The sequence below is a fragment of the Plectrocnemia conspersa genome, unplaced genomic scaffold (assembly GCF_051122295.1).
Source record: "Plectrocnemia conspersa isolate PC_06_02 unplaced genomic scaffold, ASM5112229v1 ptg000012l, whole genome shotgun sequence".
NCBI lineage: Eukaryota > Metazoa > Arthropoda > Insecta > Trichoptera > Polycentropodidae > Plectrocnemia > Plectrocnemia conspersa.
Window position 1 is genome coordinate 28,289,368 of NW_028277176.1, and position 20,957 is coordinate 28,310,324.

The 20,957-nt window shown below is 34.8% G+C and overlaps 1 protein-coding gene across 1 annotated transcript in view; it reads left to right on the forward strand.

The window, feature by feature from the left end:
- Positions 1–20,957, forward strand: part of LOC148228783 (sphingomyelin phosphodiesterase) — a 33,872-nt gene that overhangs the window by 6,018 nt on the left and 6,897 nt on the right. Inside the window, exon 2 of the mRNA XM_088200715.1 lies at positions 19,391–19,496. Within this exon, the coding sequence (XP_088056841.1) occupies positions 19,430–19,496 (67 nt within the window). The 5' untranslated portion in view covers positions 19,391–19,429. The remainder of the gene's footprint in view (positions 1–19,390; positions 19,497–20,957) is intronic.

Sequence of the window (20,957 nt, forward strand, 5' to 3'; positions counted from 1 at the left end):
AAGTGTCACAATGCAAAAAAAATATTACACCACTTTCGTTTTCGTTCGATCTTTGACCACTGCAGTGGTGTGATCTTGGCAGAACCGGAGTTCGATTGTCACTTCTGGTAGATATGTTTGTGTATCAATTGACAATTTAGCTGAATTATGATCATTCGCATGGTTCAAGGATAAAGTAGTATTTTTGTCTCAATCAAAACTGGTTAGGTAAATATGAATACAAGACTAAACATTGCCATTAAAGATTACAATCCGAATATTTGAATACCGTGTTTAAACTATACGTTATTCGAATATTGTTCACTTTATTTAAATTTATTATTCATATTTATATAGTTGTGTATTATTAAAAATCCTTGTGCAGGTGTTAACTTTGTGATTTATAAATGCCATGATCATAACAACTAATAGCCGACAAATAAAATAATAAATAAAAAAATCTTTGTAATTGCCGAAATTTCAAAAAATGCTCATGTTTCCGTGTTAATAGCTGGTTTTGTTTTTTTTTCATCTCATTTACAAAGCTTTAAGTATTACATTCCAAGACATTTAATTTTGGATCTGATTCAAGTGGAAAGAAAGACTTCTTATTTATTTATTTTAATAATTTATTTAGCTAGTTTTTACACTAAACAAATTTTAACTAAACATACATCATAGAAAATAAAAAATACTAAACGTTATAATTTATTTTTTAATGCACAAAGGTGTTCTTTATTCCATTTAGGAAACCCGCTACATTTTTATTTTTGCGGATTGTCCTAGGAATATTATTATACAAATTCACACTTACATACACTATTCCCTTGGCCGTACTCATATTATACCGAACTATCTTTAAATTGTCTCTATTTCTAATATCTATGTACATCTATATTTCTTATTAAATACTCTGTTAATATATTATCTAACTTATTTTTATATTGTGTGCTCAGAAATTTGGCCCTCATGCTTTGCATGACTGCTATGAGGTAGCTATGTCACTGATTACCACACATGATTATGATTTTAATATTATACATCACATAACGGTGACCGTTTTATTGCGCACACACAAATTCTACACAGCTAAAATCCTAAACAAAGATGGTTTTCTGACTATCAAATATATATTATTTTTAATTCCAACAGCTTTATATTATTATCATTTTTTTAAGTAAATATGTATGTAATTTTAAGTAATGTAAGTGCATCATACTAAATTACTAATATAATTGTAAAATATTTTTAAAACATGATATATTTAAAAAAACCTACATAACATATACAATAGCTAATTTTATAAAAATACTTAAAATTGCTTTCGGATGTAATGTCATTATTTTTTTATGTTCATATAAATTTTATAAACCTAATGTCAAAATTCCTTATTTATAAATTTACGTTTTAAATTAAAATGTACGATGATATTATAAAATAGTAATCATTATCATTGCCATTGCAGTTCGTGTTATATAATGATTTATAACAATTAGTTTTTTTCTATATTTTTTCTGACCTCAAAACAGCGCGTACTTTGTTCACTATATGTTCATTTTTTACGGTTAAAAAACTTGATCTGTTGTCCTTAATAAGTTGTGAATTCCCAGAATTTTTCTGCTATAGAAAATTCACATTCACAGCTTTCTTTCCTTTAACAAAACTTTTTCAGCGTAGTTAACATTTGCTTCAAAATTATGATTTTCATTAATTACTTCAGCATTCATTGTGGCATCTCTGCGACTTGTTCTCCAATACCGAATTTAATAGAAACGCATTATACATACTAATATTAGCCTACGTCCCCCCCATTTTAACAAAATTTAGAATATCAAATCTTATTTACCCTGATTTTGACATGACTTTTGGCTAAGTATGTAATATATTATACTTTATATGAATGTCATCAATGCGTAGTAACGACCGTTTTTATAACAGTTAAGCAGCTTTGATCATTACAATGTAATTTTAAAGTCTAAAACTGTTGACTATCCCTGGCGTGCAACGTGCGAGATGTCCATCGTATAAAGAAAGCTGAAAGCGGTCTCAGCGCGTTAACAAACGTAACATACAATGTACACATAGTGTATAAACTAAATAACCTACTATTCGATTATGATTTTGAGGTCACTCATACGTATAATGTATTGTGTTGACATTAAGATTTCTTTCTTAGAAGCGCGCCGGTCCGGAATGAGATTTTCACGTGTTAACTAACCTTCCGGTTCACTTTTTGTGCCCTTTTCACGATGATGATGATGATGATCATCATCATCTCAGCTTTCCAAAAAAAGCGCCACATCATTATATCACACGCGGCGGTGACGCAACCTTGAAAAATTAATCACGCAAGATCGAAATGCGCTTTCTAAAATTTCTTTTTCTCCATGTGATGATATGTTTATGCTCAATGTGGTCGCAAACGTGATGTTTATGTTTCCGAAAGTAACGGTAGAGAAAAACAAAGATCTATATGTAAATATGACACATAGATAAGGCCTGAGGCATTTAGTCGAAATGAACTGAAACAGGAAACATTTATGGCAAAATTGAATGAACGAAGCATTTGCATCATGCTATTTTTATGTAACAATTACTTGATGCTATCATTTTTTTCAGTCACACGTTAAATAAAAATTCTTGGGATTTATGTGACTGTTTAGTCTGACTGTCTGATCGAAGTGAAAAGCTGCTGGTTTTCTTTGTTAATGGTTGTCTTGGCGTAGCTCCGCTTTGTTCGAGTTCAGCTAAATTCTCGCTTATTTAAATTCGGGAACGATGAAGTTCCTGATGGAAGTGATTCAGTATGGTCCTGTCCAGTTCTCAATTGTCTGATAATAGTTGTTTGTGGGGGGCGATTTATTTAGCAACACTGACGTGGCGGCGGCGAGAGCAACACTTTACATGCTTATGGCGACCACGACGGGAGTACAACGACCGATGGCGTCTCAACTGCAAATCCCATTCATAATATTCAATTACTATGAAACTATCACCTATTAATTTCAATCAATCTGTGGCTAATTGCAATCTGTTATTGTCTAGTAAAAGTATAGCTATCTGCGTGTTATGATTTAGATAAAGTCAAAGTCAAAGTATTGGTGGTGTGTGTTCTGCGCATAGCGCGTCGTTCACAGTCGAATGTATTTGTGTCTGAAAATGAAAGTAGAATTAATCCGGCCTTTCAGCCTTCATGTCAATTTACATAAGTGTGTGTATAATTAAAAGAATAATGGTGTGATAATGGAGTGTGCGCTGCTTTAAGGCGGCTTGTATCTGAGGATGTCTCTCGGCTGGGGGTGTCCGTATGGGTCGTCTCTGCTGCTCAGGTTCCTGATCGTGTCGTTCGGGATCGTCGGCAGGGTCTTATGGAACCTTGTGGAGAGTTCCTTCATGAACTCCATGATTAGCCTGGTGTTGGTATCCTTGCGGATATCAACGTTCCTGACGAACCATGGAGCGTCTGTGGCCTCCCGCAGCATCCTGTTCTGGACAACTTGAAGCCTGTCGATTAATTTTGCACGTGCATAGCCCCAAACAGGCGCCGCGTATGTCATGACCGGTCTTATCATCATTTTATATAGGAGGACTTTGTTTTTCACGTTGAGCTTACTGCGTCTGCCCGTAATCGGGCGGACGGCAGCAAGCCCTCCGAGTGCTTTTGTTCTGACGTGCTCGACGTGGGGTTTCCACGTCAGACTACTGTCTAGGATGACCCCGAGGTATCGAGTCTCGCTGACCCACGGGATGTCCTCTCCGAACATGGTGACGGGTTTCAATCTACCGGTTTTCTTTTTAGGCCTCCTGGTGAACATTACGGCTGCGCTCTTTTTGGGGTTTATGGAAATCCTCCACTTTGCGAACCATCGTTCGAGGATCTCGCATATGCCTTGCAGTTTGTCGACGGCCAGCCTCAAGTTGACAGACGTGAAGGAGAGTGCCGTGTCGTCGGCGTATAGCGCGATTTGGGCTCTGCGATCCTCCGGGATGGGGATGTCGGCCATGTAGCAGGTGAAGAGAAGCGGTCCCAAGATCGAGCCCTGCGGCACTCCGGCTTCAATCGGTCGGGAACCCGACAGCGTCCCCTCGTTTCTCACTCGAAAAGATCTGTTTTTCAAGTACGAGTCCAGAAGTTGACAGAGCGGCAGAGGGATACCGCCCTCCAGCAGCTTGTGCAGCAGTCCGGCGTGCCAGACTTTGTCGAAAGCTTTTGCGACGTCTAGGAAGATTGCGCCCGTGGAGAGTTTCAACGAGAATCCTTTGTTGATCTTCTCCACGACCCTCATCAGTTGATGGACCGACGAGTGTTTCGGACGGAATCCGTGCTGCACCGCCGGGATGATATCCCTCTTATCCGCAGCGTCACGCAGTCTGGACTCGATGACTCGTTCGCAGATCTTCCCCGCGATCGAGAGGAGACTGATCGGCCTGTAGTCGGAGGTCTTCGTGCCGCCCGTTTTCGGCTTCCTGATGAGAACCACCTGCGCCTCCTTCCATTTCTGTGGAAAGTGTTTCAGTGTTAGTGTTGTGTTGATTATGTAGGTGAGAGCGAGGATGCCTTTGTCCGGGAGAGACTTGAGCGCCCTCGCTGATACCTGATCTGGCCCCGAGGCCTTTCCAATCTTCGTGCGGCTGATGTAGGCGCAGACTTCAGTCGCGTTTGTGGGCTCCAGTCGTTCGTCTGTGCTGGCTCGTAGGGCGTTCTGCGTTTCCTCCTTCAGCTCAGCGTTGAAGTTCGGGTCGCAATGGTTTTCCGTGGACGTGAACTGGTCCCTCAGCCCGTCCGCGAACGCCTCCGCCTTCTCTTCGGGCGAGACGGCGGTCGAGCCGTCCGGCCTTTTGATAGGCGGAATCGCTGCGCGTTCGGTTCGGAGAGACTTTGCTAACTTCCAGATAGAGTTGTCCTCCGTGGAGAGGCTCTCTATCTTCTTGGTCCACCTGTCGTTCCGTAGCTCCGCTAGCTGGGCTTTCACCTCGCGGTCCAGTCTGTTTCTTTCTCGTTTGTCAGAGGGGTTGCCGAATCTTTGCCAGTTTCTTTTGGAACGGTTCCTTTCTCGGATCAGCTGCCTGATGTGGAGCGGTACCGGCGGTTCCTTTGTGGGGTCAATCGGTGAAGAGTTGGACGTGACCGCCTCCATGATCTCTTCCGTGAATCGGACCACCGCAGCGTCCAGTTCCTCTCCGCTTTGCATCCCCGCCGGGACTGTGACGATGTTCTCGAATGTCTCCCTGAATTTGACCCAGTTGGTGCGCATTCTCGGCGGTGCCGTCAGTAGGGCGTTCGACAGGTCCATCGTCAACAGGACGGGATTGTGATCGGACGAGAGCTCGTACAGGCTGGTCATGATGTAAGTTCCGAGAAAGTTTTGAAACATGGCAATGTCCAGAACGTCAGCGACCCCCGGAACGATGTGGCTGTAGAACGTGGGCGTGTCCGGCGCGTCTACGGTTATCGTGTACGGCCTGCGCTGAATGAAGTCACGCAGAACGAGCCCGTTGCGATTCGTTTTTAGCGAGTTCCATTGGACGTGCTTCGAGTTGAAGTCTCCGGCGACGACGGTCGGGATCGACGAGTCTGAAAGAAGGAGAAGGTCGTTTGTGAGTAGTAATCTGTTTGGGGGGTTGTAGATGGATACTAGCCTCATTTTTTCTCCGTGCTCCATTTCGAGGACCACGATTGTGGCCTCCGCATGTAGCAAGTCCGGAGTCAGCTCCTTGTGGTGCTTGAGACCTATCCTGACGTAGACGGCTGTGCCTCCTCCCTTCCTGTCGGTGCGGTCGTCTCGGTGGAGTACGTAGCCGGGGATGTTGACGCGGTAGCCTGCCCTCAAGTGGGTCTCGTTCACCAGGATCACGTCTAGGTCGTGGTGCTTCGCGAAAAGCTCCACGTCGTTGCGCTTGTTCAGCAGCCCGTTCGCGTTCCAGAAAACGAGTCTGAGTTGTTCGGCTGGGGCTAACGCGTCCATCTACTTTTTGCCAAAGATGGCCATCAGCTGGGTAAGTAGAGGGAGAACCTCTACCAACATCGGGAGCGCGCTCTCCAGTGTGGGAGCTAGCTTCGTCAGATTTTCGAGGGGCTTAGCTGGCGGCGAAGCTCCTCCTGTTCCTACAACAGATGGTTTAGTGGTCTGGGGTGCTGCACCCTTCGCGATGTTCGCGTAGGACGCAGCATGCGGGGCTTTTGCGCACCTCCTGTAATTAGCAGGATGGTCGCCTCCGCAGTTGACGCATTTCGGGTGCTGTTCCTGCGTCTTTTTGCAGTCCCTCGTTAGGTGAGGGCCTGCACATTTGACGCAAGCCGGAGCCACGTTGCAGAAACTGGCACCGTGTCCAAACTTCTGGCACCGGTGACACTGCCCGATGTGTCCTGGTCTTCTTTTAAGCTCCTCGGCCCTGATGCTGAGGCCGAGCAGGTGAGTGATATTAAAAATTGACTTACCTGCTTCAGTCCTCTCCGCTTGGACTAGGATCATTGGGGCGTCTTTGCCTCGGACCTTCATTCGGTGAACTGACTTCACCGGTATGATTTAGATACATTAAAATTAGCAATAATATAATTGTCTGCGCATTCCATCGCATTGTGCTCCGACCTTTCGACTTTGTTCAGGTAGTCTGACTTTTAGGCCGCATTTGTATCAACTAAAAAATAATTTTTGTACATACATTATTATTTTAATGCCGGGATTTGTCGCGATTAAAAATTAGATATTTCGGCAGTGATGCACATGTCATGCTCACGAATTTTTCTGAAAATTCGTCACTTATTTATTTATACACTAAACAAATTTAATCAAAACATACATATAAAACATAAACAGAATAAAAATATTATTTTTTAATGCACAAATGTGTTTTTTATTCCATTGAGGAAAGGATTTTCCTATGAATAGTATTATAAAGTTGTTCCACAGATAAACATTTTCTTTAATATTTAAATAAGTATTTAATCACCAGAGATCATTTCATTATGATTTTTTTGATGACTTTATTATAAAACATTAAAAATATTACGTTAATTCCCACTGCAACGTTCGCCGACACGATTTTATTGCTTTTGACGTGAATTTTTGACTTCTGAGAGGTGATAATTATTTTTGCACTCTCTTATTGACCAAAATTTTGTTTAAATATATTTTTTTCCAATTCTCTCATATCAAAAGTCCGTAGTAATATCGGTAAGGATAGCTATCATCTTTTTAAAATTTAATATCAAAGTTCAGACAAACTATTGAGCAATATGCGAGATGAGACGTCTATCTGTACTTCTTCTTTCGCTTATTTCCCACTAAGAGTTGAGTTGACTAAATTTTTATTTTAGACTTAATAAAAGTTCAAAAATTTTCATTAGTTTTATAACTTACAACAGGTCAAGTTGGGTTTGGTTAATTCGTGTAGGTTAGGTTTGGGTTTGAGCAGCAAATTTACGTTTCGCAACTGTTAAACTGAGTCAAAGACATTTTAGAAGAGCATAACATCGTTTTATTTAATCTATTACGCATATATTGCACAATAATTGCAGTGGAGTAATATAATACTATTATTAAATTAAATTGAAAGCTTTGAGTTATTATAAATATTTGCGACAAACTTTGAAATAAACGCTCAGCTTTAAAATCCAAGCGCTACTAGTCAAGTTATATTTTCACTGGCGTGTCAGTTAAATCATATGCGAATACATTTTCACCGGTAGATATATATTTTTATTTTGATGTCATGTAGTATATGCTGCTGCGCTAGTGACATTATATGATGCTATAAAATGTCTATGACACTCAAATTAACAGTTAGCCTAAAACTTATTTACCGGTGGAAATTTTCGTTTCAGATATGATTTCACTGAAAAAGTTAATGAAATTATATTTAAGATACTAGTAAAAATATAACTTCATTGTAACTTATACATATATATAATACTTATTGGTTATTTGGTTTTTAAATGGAATATGAATGTATCGAAAGCTTAAATATTTCTTATATTTCAGACTAAGTATCAAAGTAATATAATCTAAATTTATGGTATTACATTTAAGTATATCGCTTAATCATCCGACTCGGTTTAAAGTTGACCCAGAAAAATATGACAAGAAGGAATGCCGTAAAAAATATATTCTTTTAACGGTTTGTTTTAACCGGGATTTCGCATAAGTCGCATAATTATTTCGGAACTTTACCGTTCCGTTTAAGTTAATATTATGTACGTGCGATTTTAATGAACGATTCATTGTTATGTGAAAAACTATTATTATAATAATATATTTATTACGTAATGATAATACATAACCTAACCGACAATTAACTATGTAATTATTCTACTTTTGCGGTTTTAAAGCAAATGTGTCACTATCGAATTATATGTGTGTACAAATAAACGAATAAGAATATGTACATACAGATCAAGGCTTTTATACTTATTATATAATTAAAGATGATTGTTTTATTATTCTGTGACGAATCAGAGTGATTGCCCTCTCGAATGTCTTTCGTAAATATTTATAAATGGAGTGCCAACATGTGCGTCATTGTATTTTTCTTTTCATTTAAAGAGTATATTTATAGATGGGTAAAAACTTATTGTAATAATGTCTTTGACCGTGAAAAACATTGTCGAAAGCACAAAAGAAAAACTTTTGTGTATTTTCGCTCGCGATTGATTGAAAATATATATTTATAAATAAGAGGTTTAGTGAGAAACCTTATTGTGTGTTATGTATATAAAATCGATAGTTTACATTTATAATTTTGCCATTGAGTACAATTATAGATATAGTGCTTCATTTATAATCAATAGAATCTTGAAGGAAGTGACTCCCTTAGTACCTTGTCTTAGGTCACGTGCGCTTTTCGACCAGTTCTAGTGGTCCAATCTAGATGATGTCGATACCATATCTAGAAAGCAGTCTGCAGGTGCTTTCGATATACAATTTTACTCTCTCCTCTAGCTTTCGGCCTTCCACGATTAATAGTCTTGATCGCTATAACGTTCGATTACGAATCTATAGTCACATACCGTTGTTATTCATCTTGTTTCTAAGTCTATATGAATATGCTACTTGAGTCACACAGATATTGATAAATTTAATTTTGATGTATAATATGGTAGTATTTTTTTGGATTAGTAATGTCGATTGATCTAGCGACCTTCCTTCTTGTTATTTTTATTATTTTGAGTAACATCCGTCATTGATCTAATTCTCATTTACGGTATATAAACTTACATTTATTTTAATAAAATATAACTATGGACTATTCTAGAATTTTAATTCAATTAATCGATTATTGACACGTAGTATACTTTCCCTATATGCATACGAGTTTCCAGCGAAAGTAAATTATTATGTATAAATAATAAAATACAACGATTGAATTATACAATTTTAATTATTATTACACAAAGTATTTATAGTGTATATTACTAACACTTAAAAAACATAGGTAAAAAACTTTTTATTAGTATAATTTATTTCGGATAACGTTTTTAAAATCTAGTGTTTTATTCTGACTAATATTGACACCTGTTGCATTTATTAAGTATATAGATATTACAATGGCACTTAGTGCCCAGTTATTTTTGAGCAATTCAAGACTTGTGAAATGTATTTCCTGGCTTGACTGCCAATGGTGTTAATCTATCGAGTTGGTTTGTTATTTAATATTGCCAGTTGCGTAGCAATGTGTGTCAAGATGCGGCAACTGATTATGGTTGTGCGATTCGCTATTATGTCATTTAGGTAGGTAGATCGGATCGCCTACCTAGATCGGATTTATTATAGATCCTCGGGCGGGTTGCGCGCTCGCTGAATTTTCCGCGTCGATGTCTCCGAAACTAGACCGCAAATGTGGGACGCGGTGAAAAAGTTTGAGAATTATTTAACGTGATTTGTGTGTGAATGTGTTTGCAAATAGTTTATTAGCCTGGGAGACTTTCACCTTTTTTCAGATTTAGGCGCCAGTTACTTTTACTATATTTGTGATTGTCAAAGCAGCTTTTTGAAATATCAGAAGATTTCTCTTAATAGTGAAAAATACAATTTCTCAAGACGAATAATTATATTTTTCATAGCATAACTTAACACATCGCATTCCATCTACAATGCATAAACTAAAAATATGTTTTGTTAAACTTTAGCGAGAAATGTGTATTTTAAATGTTCCATCAGTTTGGCTGAATTAATTCAATCGCAACTGATCTTAATTCTTATGATATGAAAAAGCTGAAATGGCGTCCCTGATCAAATAGTATGTAAACTAATAAATTAGGCATTTTCCTTTTGCCGCCCTCACTGATCAGTAATTCGCAGAATATTGTGTTATGCATATTTAAAAAAAATTGAAAGTAATTAATGATTAGTTAAAATAAATATTATTAACAAATATTTTTTTAAATTAAATAATATTTTACAGAAAGATTTTTTGCACTAAACCATAAAAAAATAACGAATATGTTCGAATACTTCATTCATTTTTATTTAATATTCGAATAGTTAAAAACTACGAATAATTAAAAACCCTAACTATGGTACATCTACTGTTCTATTATTTTTAAATCACAACAGTTTTGAAATCACCTGTACAGTTTGAACAATAAAGTATCTGTGATTGCTGTGTGTTGCGTCTCCGTAGTCTTTCAGTCGTATAGAAGATTATGTTGAACTCTTAGGTTTTGTAGACTGCTTTATCTAAACCTAGTTGGACGGTCAAGAAAAATCGGCTGCTTTTCTTGGTCTTTCTAAGTGTCGTTTAGTGTAAGTTTGGCTGAACTTTCGTTTATTTATTTTTCGGTAATGTGTAATGGTGATTTGAAATCGGTAAAATTTCTTATCATTTGTATTTGGCACCGACCTTTTTGGCTTTGTATATGGTTTTTATGCAAGTGCTTTGAAACTGTTAGGTATGTATTGATACATCATTTTTTTTAACACAATAAATCAATTAGTTTTATGAGATCTTTTTAACATATTTTCTAATTTTGACTTATTACGTAGCAGCGGTTACGGATGGTCCCGACGTACGTTTTTTTAAATATCTGAAATATCTGAAACGAGCACAATGTGAGAATGAGTTTATAATTTCCAAGTTATCGAAGAAAAAATCAGCATAATTTTTGTCTTAGATTGAAAAGTTTTTTATTTTTATAATTGGTAAAATCTTTTACATTAAATATTATTGTTTATAATTTCGTGTCCTTTGAATATATAATACTAGTTAAAAACTACTTAATTTCAACAAATACGTTTCTCAAATACGGAAATGTCACTTTGCATGGTTATAGTTGTTAACTCAAACCCGGTATTTTTTAGTTAAATTGTTATTGTAACCGACGCGTGATATTTTAAATGGGCAACAAATTCAATGGTCAGAATTTAAATTAACTTTGTATCAGAATAAAAATCATATATCGGTCTGAATTTGATTAACACCCCTGTCATAATTATATTATTCAGGATCAGAATAAATATCAAGTGGTTGAAATAAAAATATGGGACGATCAGAATGAAAATATTAAATGGTCAGAATAAAAATGTGAATAATTACAATATTTAAATGGGCAATTAATTCGCACCAAAACTGTTGGACAGGTTAAGTCCGAGCGAGCATTGGTCAGAACTGTTTATTTTCCATGAATCTGGAACAAATCTATTTAATTGTATGTAGGACGCGATGGTAATAAGAGCGACGAACGAATCGGGAATAACGACAGAGCGGTGACGGAGTTGTTGCGAACCCAACCAAACAATTTTCCCCTAAAACACATTGATAAAGACCATGACAATATTTTATCAATCAATAAAACTGACCTTGAGGTTAAAATACAGAGCATATAATAAAATACTGTCTATTCTTTATAAATACTGACAAATGAACTGTAATAAATACTGAAAAAAAAATATTCTGACCAGTCAAATATTAAAAATCTGACCCAAAAAATACGAACGTTTTAAATGTTTGGCGTGCAATGGTGACGGATGCCAATTAGACACAGTAAATTAACAGTGGACGAATCACCACCGCCGCTGTCTATCCGTCGAAGTTCACCAAAAAAAATGTGCGGCCTTCACGTAAGTGTTATCAGAGTGCCGCTAAGTTTTGACCATAATAAAATAAATACATATGTATATAAATAGGCCCCACTACTCCCCTCCTAGCAATTTATAATTGCAAAATTTATCTAGGAATAGAAATGGGTGACCTTAGCGTTAATGCTCTACTCATGTTCAGTGGAGCTGATTTAAAAAATCATACATAAATGGGCCCCCACAAATGTATGATTTATTTGTAGTTCATGATAATGCGCGTGTTTTATAAAGATAGAATATAATGATATATACGAGCTTAATTATTGAAAAAATATTATCTAGAAAAATCTTGGAACACCTAAAATATGATGATAATTAAATTTTTAATAGGAATAAATTCCGATATCCCAAACATGATTGAAATTGCTATACACTAGGATTCATATGATAACAGATTTATAAATTTAAATAATGAAATATGCTGCTTAATATTTTATTTATTATCTGATTGAAAGAGCATATTGCGTGAAGGTTTATTTAGTTTTTATATGTTTGATCTTAAGATAATTTCATGGAACGTTGTATATTATATAGAAGGTCATAGATATTATTACTCTACGATTCTCCATTATAAAAATAAATATTTTTTAATCATGATAATGTTTCGTCTTGGATATTCTATAAAGCTATGGCATATCCTCTTTTTTCCCTATATAAAATAAAATTTTCATTCTTTCTGTATGTCCGGAATTTTTTTAGAATGTGATCTTGTATTTTATTCTACTTCTAAATGTTTTACAACTGGAATAATAAATATTTTGCCTCATAATTTGGCTTCGAGCGAGACTAGAAATATATAAAACGTTATCTTTTTATGCAATGTTTACACAATATTGCTATATATTCAAAACGAATTTAATAAACGTTTTTTTCTATCAAGACAGTGACGTACAACCATTAATTACACGAACACTAACATGACACCCTTTAATATAAATATTAATGTCGTTTAAAAACAAACACGCATGATTGCTGCTTGTTTTTTTATAACAAATAGCTCATAACGGGATTTGCATTTATTTATTTTATTTAATGGGTTAGAATTGTGTCACTTTATCTTTATTTTTGTGTATAAATTTAATGTGAATCTATTTCATTAAAATTATAATATAATTTAGAGAAAGAAAGCAGAAAATTGTCGGTTAAACCAGCTTGTTGTTTCAGCGGGCTAAGTTAGTTGTTTACATAATAAATCCATAAATGTCTCTTTGATTACGGCGTGGGAAACGAATATTGGTGACAAGGCGAATTTTTGTACAAAATAGTGTCGATGGAGTCAAGGTCAGTTCCAGTTTCGGATGAGCAGTATCGGAATGAAGGTCAGTAGACAGCAGTCAGCCGACTTTCCAAATCGCATTCGTGGATTCGGTACTCGCTTAGTGGGCCAGTGTGCTGGCGGCCCGTTATATCATACTGGCAACACTGTGTCAAGTCGACGGATGACCGGTCACTTAGTCTTTGAGGTAATTTTCGCTTTCGGTAGCGACCGGTCGTTTCAGGTTGTTCAGGCAAAATAATTACCGTGTACTATCAGCTAGTGCAAGTTTATTCGTCTTCTATTTACGCTGGCGACTATCCGCAGACTTCCTGGATAATCTCATTTATCATTTCAGTGATGAAATACTATGGTTTTTAAGCAAATGCGAGTGTGCAATTAGCTTGCAATTCAATAATTTAAGTTGAAATTGCAAATGGAATGCATCCTCCGTTCTTAAAATAATATATAATAGCATTCCAGGTGGGAAAGAATAAAAATATATCACAGTTTTAGCTGTAAATAATAATATAGTGGCAAATATTTTATTTCCCAGTTCCTTACCTGGGTAACTATTTAATTTATTTAATTATTTTAAAGGTATTTTATGTTATTTAATGTTTATTTGTTTATAGTTTTTTTTAAATCAATAATAATCAGTATGAATCGATACGAAATGTTCAACGCCTTTCTCACTTATGTAGCTGTTAAAATGTGGTGACCTATTATAAAGACGCTTGACATCAGTTGTATATTAATTTATTGCCGCATAAGTTTATAATTGACCGTCAAATTATTTAGTAGCTATATAGATGGCTCCGCTTAGGTAGACATAAAAGTAGCTGCCAAATCGAAGAGGTATCATAGATGTGGGTCGATGATTTCGTGGCATCTTCTTGCGTGCTTACGTCGATAGCAAAGAAATGCATTATCCTGCTTTGACAGTTTTTTTGATCAGGTATGTGCGGAGAGTGGTGTCTGATATTAGCTGACTCTCGGGGTCGATCGGCGAATGGATTAACTACTCGCCGACCGACCTTATTTTTTTAATATTATTTCGAGTTTTAGTAGCATAATAAATAGTGTCGGAGAGAATCTTGGTTCGGTTTATTTTTCGTCAATAAAACTATAAAACTGAAATTATAAAGCATTGATTTTTTGAAAAATTTATCATTGGCTCAACAATTAGAGAAATAAATTTATTTTAGTGTAAGAAAACCAAAATCTTACCGATTAATTGAAAAAGAATGCAAACTATTTTAATATCATTCCTCGGGAAACGAAAATCATCGAGAAATCAGAATACAATCTTGCACCAATTGTAGTTTCAAGTTCAGTTTCCAAATTGATCTTGGTATCGCTGTAGTAGCAGGACGCTTGCGAGTCGACAAACCCGGATCTTCTCGTACAGACTTGTAAACTTGCACGACATTTTTTCGCTTCTCCTGCTCCGTGGCCTCGCGGTTTTATTCTTATTTAGTCTTAAACCTGTCTCCTCGAACTTCCTGAGCCACTATTAAAGTTAATTAACATTCAGACATTGATTCACACTGTGTTATCGGCAGTAAGCGCGAAACAGGCCCCGAATAATTACATAAAAATCACTGTTTTACGCAGAACGTGCGTTATTCTCCCATGAAGCAATCTATTGCGACTAAATTTCCATGGAGCATACTCCTGCTCAGAAGCGATTTAAAAAGTGAAATATTTAAAGTAATGTTGTATATACTTAATAAAAATTTTAATGATCTTCTCACTATTTAAAACTTATAACCGCACCAAAATATTTGTCATAAAAAGTATATTAATAAAATAAACAACTTTTATGTTTTTTAATATAATATTATAATATATTATTTTCAAAATTAGCCTTTTGTGTTTTATTGTTATTGTTTTGGAGTCTTGTTTATGAATAATGATGAGTATATGAAACCACAAACCGCAATATACTTTCACTGTATAAAATAGTTTTTCTAAGTTATTATTAGACAATTTGGAGCAGGTTTTTTTATATTATTATAATTTCAATATAAAAATCAAATTAAATATATCATTAGGATTAAAATAATGTAAAAAATATTTATCACATTACTTTGTTGCGCAATTAAAAGTTCACATATGGCATGTGAAATTAATTTGCTATTATCACGAGAGACGCTTTTGATTGTATATAAAATAAAAATCACGCAATTAAATGTATATATCTTAAGTGCTCATTTACATGGCAATCCACAATCTCTATTTACACATACATACATATATGACAGATACGAGTGTTTAAATAAACATATCAGAATTAAGACAATTATTACATGTCCAAAAAAAATATATTGAAAATTTTCATTATGAAAAGAATACTTTTGTGATATATGGTATTTTAAAAAGTCACTCAATATTTACACGAATGGTGCGACCTATCCTGGAAATTATTATACTTTTATTAGTAGTGAAATTATTATATCGATGGTCTTAAGAGTAAAAATCCCGTAATTCTTAACCTTACAGGAATAACCAAAAGTTATATGGTTTACTATTTATTAGGAAGTAATAGTACTTTTTATCTATTGTTATTTTCAGATAAACAAAATTTAAATTTAATTTAATCTGCAAACAAATGTTTTTGTGGCTCTTTTCTATTATTATTTACTATTTTGGATATGTGTGATATTTCTAGCATGATCATCATGTATCAGAATATTGAAAGCAAAGTGGAATTATTTAATCATTTTAATTTAAAAGTGAAGCAATCTAATTTTACTTATGAATATCGATATAAATTCAATAATGTTTCAAAACCTTTTTGAGTTGCCTTTGGTTTTGCGATCCAAGAATAAAAATCAATTTAGCTAATCTTTGAAATAATTACATTAAAAAGTCATCAGAGATACCAAATTAGATATGATATTAAATCAGGTTAAATTTTCGCCAATGCTGATGACATAATAATAGGTAATAAGAAATCCAAGAAATGAAAAGAGAACGCATGATACTTGAAATCGAAATAATAAGCACTTTTCGTCGTTTCTCAAATTAGCGGTCTCAATCTCTATCCATACGCTTTACGTCCACTATATAATTCTCGCTTCGCCGATTCACGTTAATTGCTCGATTTTCACGTTAAGGCCCGCGCACAATCAGACCGTTTTCAGATCGAAGAATAGAAAAAAACGCAGAGGCATATTAAAATAATAGATTTCACCGAGCGCCAATCACACTGTCCCTTTCACGAGTTTTCTTAGCCTAATGACCCAGCGAGAGTTGTGACCGATGACTAGAAGAATCTTGGCGAAAAATTTTACGTCTACGATTCATTCGCGAATAACGTGTCGATCGTTACGTGGACGCGTGAAAGTGACATGATAGAATGAAAAGCGATTTTGCGCTCCATTTAGCGCCATAACGTGGTGTTTGGGATGTTTTTCTTTCTTTCTTTGACCTCCCTCGATAATTAATTGTTTATTTCCAATGAAAATAGAATAATTGCCCATAAATCACTCGATACTTTCAGTACCTTTGTTATTCAATATTACAGTCTCTAAACATCATCCCCAGGTTTTTATTATCGTAATTCTAGTTTGTATACTTTATTAACTATATATTACCCCCTCGAAATATCAGGAAAAAATCAAAGAATCTGCTTCTTTTGCAAATTAAATGCGTGCTTCATTGTTGGAACATAGATCAAGAAGTACCTCTGTCAATCATCCAGGCTCTTCTGGCATCCAACTGATGGAAAATAAGCAGAAAACCGATCCTTGAGTTTAGTAAGGTGCCTTATAATTTATTGTATTACGACCATTGTGACCTGTTGCTAAACCCATGAATGACAATGGTAGAAAAAACAATAAAAAATATTATTTCAAATCACAAAAAAATAATATGTAGTAATAAAAAAAACATATTAAAATTAAATTATTATTATGAAATATAAAAAAAAACTCAGAATGAAACAATTTGTATGCTTGAGCAACACCTTTATGCACCTTTATTTTGTTTCGACACAATGATACGCTTCTTCACAACAATAAAAATGCAATTAAGCCTTCAAAAAACACCCGTGAATAAAATGTTTATCGGCGGTGACTACTATGACCGAATTCGCAGAATTTGTTCGTTGAACGAAACAAAATATAAAGGGCGCAAACATTATTATTGTTTAACGCTTATCTCAAAAACAGGTATGCGTTTGAGAAGTTATATTTCATTTGTATTTTTTATATCAAAACGCAAATATTTTATTTCATTCAGTTCAATAATTCGATCGCCGTGATTTTATTTTTATTTTTAGTTATTTAATTTATATGCAAATCTGCACGTAACAACCACCGATATGGATCCGATCTTTATGTACATATATCAACTTCGTTGTAAACATTATTAGCTATTGAATATAATATATACAATAAATCCGTTAAAATTATGTATTTAATTTGAAATTCAATAGCAGTTAATTCTGGTGATTTGAAAAAACAGACCCTAATCAAAAAATATGTAATAAAAAATTAAGCACTTTGACGCTCTTGCTGATCAGTATTTTGCTCAGCGTTGTAATATGCATATTTTATAAAATTCAAAGTGTTTAAGAGCAAGTAATTAATAATAAAAAAAAAATATTATTAACTAATATTTTTTTAATTAAATAATATTTTACTGTTTTAAAACATCACAGAAACACGTAGGGTCACTCTCGCGTCCGTACATTACGGAGACCAGCGGTATAAGACCGGACGGAATCTTTTGCTCAGATTGGTTCAAGCATCTCTTGGCCATACAAGATTTGTACTGGGCATGTCGAAAATAAAAGAAAAACAATAATTTTAATAATGCATAAAAAAGCAAAAAATACACAATTCAAACAATCTTGATAAAATCATGCATGACGGTTTCTAGTGCAGGTTCCAAATGTTTCACAAGTAGTGCCCTAGATTCTATGAAATTACCAAGTAAGTCGAAACCCTCGACTTTATATTTTTCCAATAATGCATAATTTACCAATGACCTTTTTAAACGGTCAGATTTTTTCCTAATTCATCTGACATCTCTGCATACATACTCAACCTCGAATTTATTTTATTATGAAATATATTATATTTATAACTTATACTTATCATTGTAATAAGTATAATAATGTACAACTAATGACTAGTTTAAAATGATTTATTTTGCGTAGTTTATACAGTAGGTCAATATAATGGATATGAAACAATAGATTTTTTTTTGCTTTAAGATATTGTCATTGAAATTAGCTTCAATTAGCACCCAAAATCATTGTTTTGAAAGTTGTCAAGCGAATCTATTGTCATTTTTTTCGAAAAGCTTTCAACCACGAATATAATAAATGACGTCAAACTTGTACAATGATTAACATTTAACCATTGCATGAGCATTATTATGTATGAAGGGAATTTCCTATAACAAAGTCACGTTCGGTTACGCAGCAGCAGCTGTAGCAGCTATTGTTTACAAGGATGTTATTATTACCATATAAAGTTATATAAAGCATCATTATCTACTTCGTTCGATTTCATAGTTCTATTCATGGGTACACATACGAACATGATTTCACCGCGCTTCGATTCTCTCCACGCCTTTCCTATTTTCTCTTCTTTCCTTATATAATCCGGTGATTTTTTTTAAATAAAAATCTGATATCGCATATTCAGTTAGCTTCCGCGACCCGGATCTGAGTGTGCAACACAATGATGTTCAACCATCACCCGTCAGCTCTTAACCATTGTGTTTGCTGAGCTCGAAAGGATTCACCAGACATTTCCTGTTCGCTGTTCTGAATTCCATCGGACGTATGTACTTTATATTGATGATTCATAAGTCGCTATACTCTTCTCGGAAGAAAGTTGTCGCGACAATGCCAATGCGGAGAAACCAGGAAACTTCTGAGTGAGAGGATCTGAGATCTGAAGGTGATGATGATGATGCTTCTTTGGGTTTTTCACGGTCGATAAACTGTGACGCTGCATACTTATTCGATTTGACTCTTTAGATTTTCCTTGTTATATGTTCGAACTTTTAATTGAATTCTGGTATTGCAATATGATTGATACTATTCATTATTTTGTTTCAGACGGCACCAAGATAGGCAGAACCCACTCTTAACCATATTATGATCATCAGGATACGATGGAGTATTATATCGACGCTGATCTTCATACACATTGCACTAGTCACAGGTAATTTGACAATTTGTTGTCCCTAATCTTATGTTTTAAGTACAGGCGGCCCTCGACTTTCGCACATAATTGGTTCTTGAAAATGTGTGCGAATGTTGAATATACGAAAGTCGAGGGAAGTAAAAAAAATTGAAATTGTGTGTATTTTAAAATATTTATTTATCAAGTAAATATAAAATGTTTAAGAGGCGTTTAAGTGGGGTTTGCGGGTGTTTCCTTTGAAAAGTTATCAAGAGTTAACTGTTTTCCACTATTCTTTTTCTTTTCTTCATATAGTATTTTATAACATGCTATGTTTTTATTGATCGCCCCACGCACTTGAGATATGCGTTCTCCATTGGGATCACAATCTTCCATAATATTTAAAAAATTGTCAAGATGCGCGAAGGCTTCATTCATATTTTTCATTGTTAAAGAGCTTTCCAAAATAAACCTGTCTCATCTACATTAAATATTTGGCTAGAGAAATATTCTACATCTTCAATAATTTTGGATAATTAGGAAATAAATTCTTTTGCAGCATATTTATCCGCATCAGCCGATTCTCCAGTAAATATAATATTATGAAAAGAATACCTCATTTTAAAATTGTAAAGCCAACCGTTACTTGCTTGAAAAACCGTGTTAAAATATTTTTTTAATCTATCCTTCCAATCTTTGTGCAAACTAAGAGCTTTTGCTTGAATATTTGAAATACTCAGAGGGACATCTTTTTGATGTTGGTCATCGATCTACGATGACAAAGATTTTCCATTTCATCCATGTTTTTTTTGCTGTGTTTTTTTGGAAACATATCATTAAAAATTGTGGAAATATTATATATCTTTATTTTCCACAATTTTGAACGTATTCTTTAATTATATTTTTATTTTGCAAAATTGAACAAATCGTATACCTGTTTGTATCATACGAACGTCCGATTGAAGCAAAAGATTCAACGCTATCAGAACGTTTTTTAAAAAAAAAAATTAAATTTTTTTTTTTTAATGTACGAAATAGCGAATTGTGCGAAAGTCGAACGTTCGAAAGTCAAGGACCGCCTGTACTCCCATAAATGTTAAATTGGATTTAAGTCTAGACTGTACGATGGCCACTCTAAAACATCCACAATATTGTCTTTGAACCACTTTTTTGCTTATGCTTCCCAATTCATTTAATTAAATGTATGGACCCAATAGCACGCCAAGATATACAACCCCATACTTCCATACCTCCAGCTCCCTTAACCCTTTTAGTGCCAAACGAAATTAGGCGATGTATGCTAAGAATGCCAAGCATTTTTTGCCATATATTTCTGATTTTTTTTTTGTGTGAACTTTTATTAATTATAAGAGCAAAATAAAATCGCAAAAAGTATCGAAAAAAATATTTCATAATTTTACAAAAAAAATACCAAACTAGAAATGGACACCCGCGTCCTAGCGGCATTCATGTCGTCGTTCGTAAGTGGACACCGCGTCC